This window comes from Oncorhynchus clarkii, chromosome 21, assembly GCF_045791955.1.
Source record: "Oncorhynchus clarkii lewisi isolate Uvic-CL-2024 chromosome 21, UVic_Ocla_1.0, whole genome shotgun sequence".
Lineage (NCBI taxonomy): Eukaryota > Metazoa > Chordata > Actinopteri > Salmoniformes > Salmonidae > Oncorhynchus > Oncorhynchus clarkii.
The window spans coordinates 28,834,954-28,843,991 of NC_092167.1; the positions used below are offsets into that span (position 1 = coordinate 28,834,954).

General features: G+C 40.3%; 1 protein-coding gene across 1 annotated transcript; it reads left to right on the forward strand.

Annotated features, from left to right (window-relative positions):
- Positions 1-673: 673 nt before the first annotated feature.
- Positions 674-9,038, forward strand: LOC139379378 (uncharacterized). The gene is made up of 7 exons (XM_071122187.1): positions 674-1,068; positions 2,593-2,766; positions 3,315-3,500; positions 3,777-3,933; positions 5,534-5,588; positions 7,563-7,787; positions 8,007-9,038. The coding sequence occupies exons 1-7, from the start codon at positions 1,002-1,004 to the stop codon at positions 8,310-8,312; spliced, it is 1,170 nt and encodes a 389-aa protein (XP_070978288.1). The 5' UTR covers positions 674-1,001; the 3' UTR covers positions 8,313-9,038.

Consider the following 9,038-nt stretch of genomic DNA (forward strand, 5'->3'; position numbering starts at 1 on the left):
TTTTTACTATTTAATTATAGGAAGCCCTTTTTCTTTTATTCCAGGCTTTATGTAAATATTCCGCAAACGTAAATACACAACGGACAAAAAAACTGTAGAAAGGGAAATAGAGGATAAAATGAGTTTTGTCCTCTATTTCTTTGAGGTCATAATCTAAAAATGATTAGCTGACATGTTTCATTGAGTGACTGTCAGTGACTGACATAACAAGAGAAAAACCTACTGATGCACAACCCAATTTCAAAATTGTACCTGGTGTATTCTAATGTTCTTACTCTCAATAGAAAGTTGAGACCCCGACTGAGTTCCCCCCCCCCCCCAATGATGTTGTTTATGCTTGGAACTGGCCCTGTACGTGTCACAATTGAAATGACCACGAACAGCAGGAAAGATCCCAGATTAGGCCTTATGACTGCTGTCCAAACCACATCAAGAGATCCAAAGCTGCATCCTAATATTAGTGATGGGATATGTTATTGGTTTCTGGTTTCTTTAGGGTACTGTCTATTCAGCCACACCAACCTCACGGTTCTATAATGTCTGTGTTTCAGGCTTCATTAAGTCAGTGTGTGTGTGTGTGTAGTTCAAATGAAAGCAGAATGGGAAAACCAAAGTAACCCGTGAACATGTCAGAAGCTGTATCGTGACTCTGTTCACTTCCTCTTCCTCGTCCTTTCGAGTGAGTGAGTGAGTGAGTGAGAGTGAGTGAGAGAGAGAGAGGGAGATACAGAGATACATACAGCGAAATCATATGAAAGGTGCTAAGGCCGGAAGTGTTCGGAAAGAGGAAGTTGAGAGTTGTGAGTCAGAGACAAGAAATTGGTGTGAAGACAGAGATACACTCAGAGAAACAAGGCATGGACAAATTAGAGTAAGTATGGTGGAGTGGAAAAGAGGACAGAGGTAAAAAAAAAAAAAAAACAACGGATGAAACTGAACTGGAAAACACAACAAAAAGACAACAAGTGAAGAGGAAAGGAGAAGGCTGAACATTGCGACAGATGACAGAGTGGGATATGAGAAAACGCTGTGTCGGCACTCTTCTGGTCCTCATGCTGATACAGACAGGTTGGTTAGACAAACTCGTCTAGAACAAGATTCAAGTTTTAGTTTAGCAAAAACTGAATTAACATCATCATTGAGCATGTAAAAAAGAATATATGCATATTTCCGTTGTGGTCTTCAAAAACCAAGGTTTCATTACATTGCATTGTTATGGTTATGCAGTACTAAAACCTATTTTAACAGTTGAATGTAGGGTAATACACATCCAGCTGATTTAAAAAAAAGTGCAAGGTTTCGACAAAAAGAAACGTATGTTGCAGGTTTTGCCCGTTGTGTTTGTTGCGTGTGTGTGCATGCATTGTCTGAATGCAGTGGTGGAAAAAGTACTCAATTGCCATACTTGAGTAAAAGTAAAGACACCTTAATAGAAAATGACTCAAGTAAAAATGAAAGTCACCCAATAAAATACTACTTGAGTAAAAGTCCAAAAGTATCTCGTTTTAAATGTAGTTAAGTACAGAGGTGGAGGAAGTACTCAATTGTCATAATTGAGTAAAAGTACAAAGTAAAAGTAAATGCTGTACATCAAATTCCTTATATTGCGCTAACCAGACGCCACACTTTTCTTTAAATGTTTTATTTGATTTACACACACACCGACACGCAGACATCATTTACAAACGCAGCATTTGTGTTTATTGAGTCCGCCAGATCAGAGGCGTTATGAAAATAACAACGCGTTAACCTGATAGATGCGTGAATTGGGCCATGTTGCGGTCCTGCCTGAGCATTTGAAATGTAACAAGTACTTTTGGGTGCCAAGGAAAATGTAATGGGAGTAAAAAAGTACATACACTGAGTGTACAAAACATTATGGATACATACTCTTTGCATGACATACTGTAGACTGGCCAGGCAAATCCAGGTGAAAGCTATGATCCCTGATTTATGTCACTTGTTAAATCCACTTCAATCAGTGTAGATGAAGGGGAGGAGACGGGTTAAAGAAGGATTTTTAAGCCTTGAGACAATTGAGACATGGATTGTGTATGTGTGCCATTCAGAGGGTGAATGGGCAAGACTAAAGATTGAAGTGGCTTTGAACAGGATTATTGTAGTAGGTGCCAGGCACACAGGTTTGTGTCAACAACTGCAACGCTGCAGTTCAACAGTTTCCCGCGTGTATCAAGAACGGTCCACCACCCAAAGGACATCCAGCCAACTTGACACAACCATGGAAAGCATTGGAATCAACATGGGCCTGCATCCCTGTGGAACGCTTTCAATATTAGGAAGGTGTTCTTAATGTTTTGTATACTCAAGTGTATTTTTGGGAAAGTAGTGGAGTAAAGGTAAAAGTTGTCAAAAATATAAATAGTAAAGTACAGATACCTCAAAAAAACTACTTAAGCAGTACTTTTTTACCTAAGTACTTTACACCACTGTCTGAATACGTGTTCTAGTGTCTTTAGTGTATGATCCACAAAAACATGGTTTCAGCATTATTTCACTGGAAGTTTCACTGCTAGTTTTTACTAGCACCTACACAACTTGCCGCAACAACGTCTTCTTTCTTACTTCCCACAGGCATGACAGACAGTGGGATTTCTGTGTCTCACAAATGGCATGGAGATCACCTATCTATCACCTGTCGTCTCATGGGGGACAAAGACACTGTTTCTCAGATCAACTGGGAGATGACCAGCAGTTCGAACCACACCACCACCAGATTGAAACTGGGCATCTTCCACCCCGTGTTTGGTACTTAATATAATAATACATATTAATACGTAATACATAATAATACATATTACTACGTAATACATAATAATACATATTAATACGTAATACATAATAATACATATTACTACGTAATACATAATAATACATATTACTACGTAATACATAATAATACATATTACTACGTAATACATAATAATACATATTAATACGTAATACATAATAATACATATTACTACGTAATACATAATAATACATATTACTACGTAATACATAATAATACATATTACTACGTAATACATAATAATACATATTACTACGTAATACATAATAATACATATTAATACGTAATACATAATAATACATATTACTACGTAATACATAATAATACATATTAATACGTAATACATAATAATACATATTACTCGCTTTTACTTTGACTCTTGATTATTGGTCCCAGTTTACAAACTGAAGAAAGGCAGAATTTGCATAACACAAAATGCCACAAGAATAACACACTTAGATATATAATATAATATATATGAATAATGTAATATTTTGCCATGAAGGTAACTACGTGGTCCCGGAGTACAACGATACTGTGGAGATCCAGGGTAACGCCTCCAGCGGCCATTACACGCTCAGGCTGAGAGGTAGCACTGTGTTGGAGGAGAGTCAGTTCTGCTGTAAATTCATGACCTTTCCCTCTGGAGGGCTGGAGCAGTGTACAAATACCAGGATTAATGAAAGCACAGGTACCTTTATCTTGTCTGTCTCTCTCTGTTTCTCTCTCTCCTATCCCCACACATCCTGGTATTTCCCCTCTTTCATTTTCTGTTCCTGTTCTTTATTGATCTCAACTATCCATAAAAAAAAAACATAAAAATAATGTTATTTCACAACATTCACCAAAACACAAGTTTGACCTTGTCATTACAACCCACTTGGGTTAGGTAGTGCTTGTATGCACAATTTTGTGTGAATTTATGTGAGCATGTTTAAATGTGTGTCTATCTATGGTCTACTCACAGAGGAGGCCCAGGTGTCAGAAGGCCCACAGGGTTTACTAGAGGAGAGACAAGTGGAGCAGTGGGCTCTGCTAGTAATGGGACCTACCATCTGTCTCCTCAGTATTGCGATCTCTCTCTACTACTGCTTGAAGTATTGCTGCAGACACTGCTGCCGCAGGTACCTACTCGTCAACCAAACCCATTCTCTCTCTCTCTCTCTCTCGCTCTCTCTCTCTCTCTCTCTCTCTCTCAAAAGTTTGGACACACCTACTCATTCCAGGAGTGCCTTTTTAAAAGGTAATTTGTGGAATTTCTTTCCTTAATGCGTTTGAGTCTATCATTTGTGTTGTGACAAGGTAGGGTTGGTATACAGAAGATAGCCTATTTGGTAAAAGACCAAGTCCATATTATGGCAGGAACAGCTCAAATAAGCAATGAGAAACAACAGTCCATCATTACTTTAAAACATGAATGTCAGTCTATACTGAAGATTTCATAAACGTTGAAAGTTTCTTTAAGTGCAGTAGCAAAAACCATCAAGCGCTATGATGAAACTGGCTCTCATGAGGACCGCCACAGGAAAATGAAGACCCAGAGTTTCCTCTGCACACCTCTAGGCTGTGTAAGGGCTATTTGACTAAGAAGGAGAGTGATGGAGCGCTGCATCAGATGACCTGGCCTCCACAATCATCTGACCTTTCACCCAATTGAGAGGGTTTGGGATGAGTTGGACTGCAGAGTGAAGGAAAAGCAGCCAAAAAGTGCTCAGCAGATGTGGGAACGACTTCAAAGCTGTTGGAAAAGCATTCCAGGTGAAGCTGGTTCAGAGAATGCCAAGAGAGTGCAAAGCTGTCATCAAGGCAAAGGGTGGCTACTTTTAAGAATATAAAATATACATATATTTTGATTTGCTTAATACTTTTTTGGTTACTTTATGATTGCATATGTGCTATTTCATTGTTTTGATGTCTTCACTATTATTCCACAATGTAGCAAATAGTACAAATAAAGAAAAACCCTTATATGAGTAGGTGTGACCAAACTTTTGATTGGTACATAAATATATACACGGAGTGTACAAAACATTAGGTGAAAAACATGCTATTTTCATGACTCAGAGTGACCAGGTGAATCCAGGTGAAAGCTATGATCCCTTATTGCTTGAAGTGCCTTTGAATGGGGAATGGTAGTAAGTGCCAGGCGCACAGGTTTGAGTGCGTCAAGAACTGCAACCCTGCAGGTTTTTTCACACTCAACAGTTTCCTGTGTGTATCAAGAATGGTCCACCACCCAAAAGACATCCTGCCAACTTGACACAACTGTGGGAAGCATTGGAGTCAGCATGGGCCAGCATTCCTGTGGAACGCTTTCGACACCTTGTAGAGTCCATGCCTCAACGAATCAGGGCTGTTCTGAGGGCAAAAGGGGGCGGCAACTCAATATTAGTTTTGTACACTCAGTGTATATACTGTATATACAGTATATATATATATATATGTCTATCAATATCATTCATCTCTGTATCTCTCTCTTCTTTGTGTCTCTTTATCATTATAACTATCTCTCTTTTCCTTTCAAAAAAAATCTCCATCTCACTCTCTCTCTCTATATCATTTGCTTTATCTTCCTCTCTGTCTTCTTTTTCACTTTTATTTCTCTCACACTCACATGGAACGACGGGCCTCTCTCTCTCAGTAAAGTTTCCAGTAGCACTGACTATAACACCAAAAGTCATCAGATCTCAGATATCTGCTGTTATATATATTTTTTTCTTCCAGGAGGCGAGTGTTCGAGGTGGAGACTTATCTGACAGACCAGCACACAGACTCGGAGGTAAAGTTATTCTGTCAGCTATTCTTCCAACTCAACATCCCCTACATACCTTTTTGACACAATGGAAAATAAATGAAGTATCGCAAGGCAATTCTAACGCCATTGATGTAACTGAAAGTAGGCTACCTTGGACCATTGCCAAAATACATTGGCCTAACTTCATCTAATGTAGGCTACCTAATCACAAGCCTTTCTAGAGTCATAGAGATAAAGCATGTCCTCTCTCTATGGCTAGAGTGACCCCTGTAACTATAGCAACCTACGTTACCATGAAAACCCACAGGGCACCGTCACCACGGTTATCGCCATGGTTTCCTGTTGTTCACTGTGAATGACGTACATGTGGTTAGACGTCTCGGTCATCGCTCTGCCGTTTCTCTCTCACACACACACACAAATACACACTGGTAAATGCGGTTTGATGTCTCGGCCATCGCTCATAAGTTTCCCACACTTTTTATTTTTTATTTTATTTTTATTTCACCTTTATTTAACCAGGTAGGCCAGTTGAGAACAAGTTCTCATTTACAACAGCAACCTGGCTAAGATAAAGCAAAGCAGTGCGACACAAACAACAACACAGAGTTCCAAATTAAATAAACAAATAAACACATAAACAAATAAATAAACACAATAGAAAAGTCTATATACAGTGTGTGCAAATGAAGTAAGATTAGGCCGTAGTGGCGAAATAATTACAATTTAGCAATTAAACACTGGAGTGATAGATGTGCAGAAGATGAAAGTGCAAGTAGAGATACTTGGGTGCAAAGGAGCAAATATATATATATATATATATATATATATATAAAATAAATAACAATATGGGGATGAGGTAGTTAGATGGGCTATTTACAGATGGGCTATGTACAGGTGCAATGATCTGTAAGCTGCTCTGATAGCTGATGCTTAAAGTTAGTGAGGGAGATATGAGTCTCCAGCTTCAGTGATTTTTGCAATTCGTTCCAGTCATTGGCAGCAGAGAACTGGAAGGAAAGTCAGCCAAAGGAGGATTTGGCTTTGGGGGTGACCAGTGAAATATACCTGCTGGAGTGCGTGCTACGGGTGGGTGCTGCTATGGTGACCAGTGAGCTGAGATAAGGCGGGGCTTTACCTAGCAAAGACTTATAGATGACCTGGAGCCAGTGGGTTTGGCGACGAATATGAAGCGAGGGCCAGCCAACGAGCGCATACAGGTCACAGTGGTGGGTAGTATATGGGGCTTTGTTGACAAAACGGATGGCACTGTGATAGACTGCATCCAATTTGTTGAGTAGAGTGTTGGAGGCTATTTTGTAAATGACATCACCGAAGTCAAGGATCGGTAGGATAGTCAGTTTTACGAGGGTATGTTTGGCAGCATGAGTGAAGGATGCTTTGTTGCGAAATAGGTAGCCAGTTCTAGATTTAATTTTGGATTGGAGATGCTTAATATGAGTCTGGTAGGAGAGTTTACAGTCTAACCAGACACCTAGGTATTTGTAGTTGTCCACATATTCTAAGTCAGAACTGTCCAGAGTAGTGATGCTGGACGGGCGGGCAGGTGCGGGCAGCGATCGGTTGAAGAGCATGCATTTAGTTTTACTTGCATTTAAGAGCAGTTGGAGGCCACGGAAGGAGTGTTGTATGGCATTGAAGCTCGTCTGGAGGTTAGTTAGCACAGTGTCCAATGAAGGGCCAGAGGTATATAGAATGGTGTCGTCTGCGTAGAGGTGGCTCAGAGAATCACCAGCCGCATGAGCGACATCATTGATGTATACAGAGAAAAGAGTCGGCCCGAGAATTGAATCCTGTGGCACCCCCAAAGAGACTGCCAGAGGTCCGGACAACAGGACCAATTATTTTGAATAGTGTTTACACATGATAGAATAGGATAAAAGGACAACTGAAACATTACTTACCAATTATTTTCAAAACAACATGCATATGACCTAGTCTCTCTTGCCCCACCCCCCCTCTCTCTATACCATCCAGGAGGTCACAGAGGAGCCACCCCATCAACCCCCCCTTCCCTCACCCCCTCCCCTCCAGCTCCAGGGTTTTGACCCCTCTAAGCTCTACACTAAGATCAAGCAGGACCTGCTGTATGGACGACTGTGGAAGGCCTACCAGGGGACAGCTAAGGCCTGGGGCCCCACAACACAGCAGGGTCCACACCAGCAAGGGCCACAACAAGGGGCAGAACTAGGGCCACAAAAGGTATATCTTTCTTTCAAAAGTTTTTTTAAATGAATATGTCTATGCATAAGGAAACCTTGCCTTACAAAACAGTCAATTGAAAACAAAGAAATTGAAAAAGATTATACGACGTTAATGCAAAGCAAAAATAATGTTTGTTGAAGCCTGTGCCTCATGCCAAATAACACAGAAATCACACACATACTGTAGAGTATTTGATCACGTCATCATCGTCATCAGGTCTATTTTCTTCTGGGGGATCATCGGGTGTCACAGAGAGAGGAATCAGAAGAACCAGAACTAGAACCTAATCTAGAACAAGAACAAGACCCTCAACCAACCCTTGAAAGAACCGTGGAACCACAGACTGAGCCTGAACCTATCCATCCTTTAGCCCTGGAACCTGGAACACAGATGGAGGTTCAAGAACCAGAATGTAATTTAGAACTAGAACCCAACTTCCCATCAACCCTTTCTGCACAGAGGGAGGAACTGGAATCATACATAGGAACAGAGAAAGAGGAAATTGAAGAAACCAGAGACTAACCCTTCAGCAAGGAGGTTCATGAAGGGAAGGTGTGTTGTGTTGTTGTGTGTGTGTGCGGGCCGTGCGTGTGTGCGTGTGTACGTGTGTGTTGGGAGGAATAATGCACTGTTGACATTGGGTGAATAACCCTGACCTCCTAAGGTTAGCTGTCAATCAATACGATTAATAATTATTGCCCCAGTGAGAAATTTGGAGTAAAAATTAAACTCACAGGTAATCGCCATGTTTTTTTTTTTAATGTGAACATCGTACGTGTTGTTAGACGTCTCTCTCTCTCTCTCTCTCTCTCTCTCTCTCTCTCTCTCTCTCTCTCTCTCTCTCAGACAGACTGTACATACTGCACACCACACACTCACACTGGTAAATGGGGTTTGAAGTCTCGGCCATCGCTCAGCTGTTTCTCACATTTGAGCTCACAACAGTGTGGCATACAGTAACTGGTATACTGTTAACAGACAGAAGAAGCAGGGGAATGTCTTTCAAGCAGAGCTTTTTTATAACATTTCCTGTATTTAGTGCGATGTGAATAGAACATTATGCTTTTAAATATAGTAATGGGTTGCATGACCTTTAGATTCTAAAAAAGAGCTGTTATAGCCAACTGATCTGTTATTGTAAGGAGCAAGACAGTGAGTGATTTTTATTTTGTGTATCCGGTTTTGTGATTGCAATTTCTGTATATAATGTTTATACTTTAGTTTAAATAAAAAATCGGACTAGCAAAA

What these genes read in the sequence shown, in the direction of transcription:
- LOC139379378 (XM_071122187.1), top strand. Translation starts at nt 1,002, where the DNA reads ATGACAGAGTGGGATATGAGAAAACGCTGTGTCGGCACTCTTCTGGTC. An exon ending in CAGGATTAATGAAAGCACAG is followed by an intron (nt 3,501 to 3,776) that starts GTACCTTTATCT and finishes GTCTACTCACAG; the next exon opens with AGGAGGCCCAGGTGTCAGAA. An exon ending in ACCAGCACACAGACTCGGAG is followed by an intron (nt 5,589 to 7,562) that starts GTAAAGTTATTC and finishes TATACCATCCAG; the next exon opens with GAGGTCACAGAGGAGCCACC.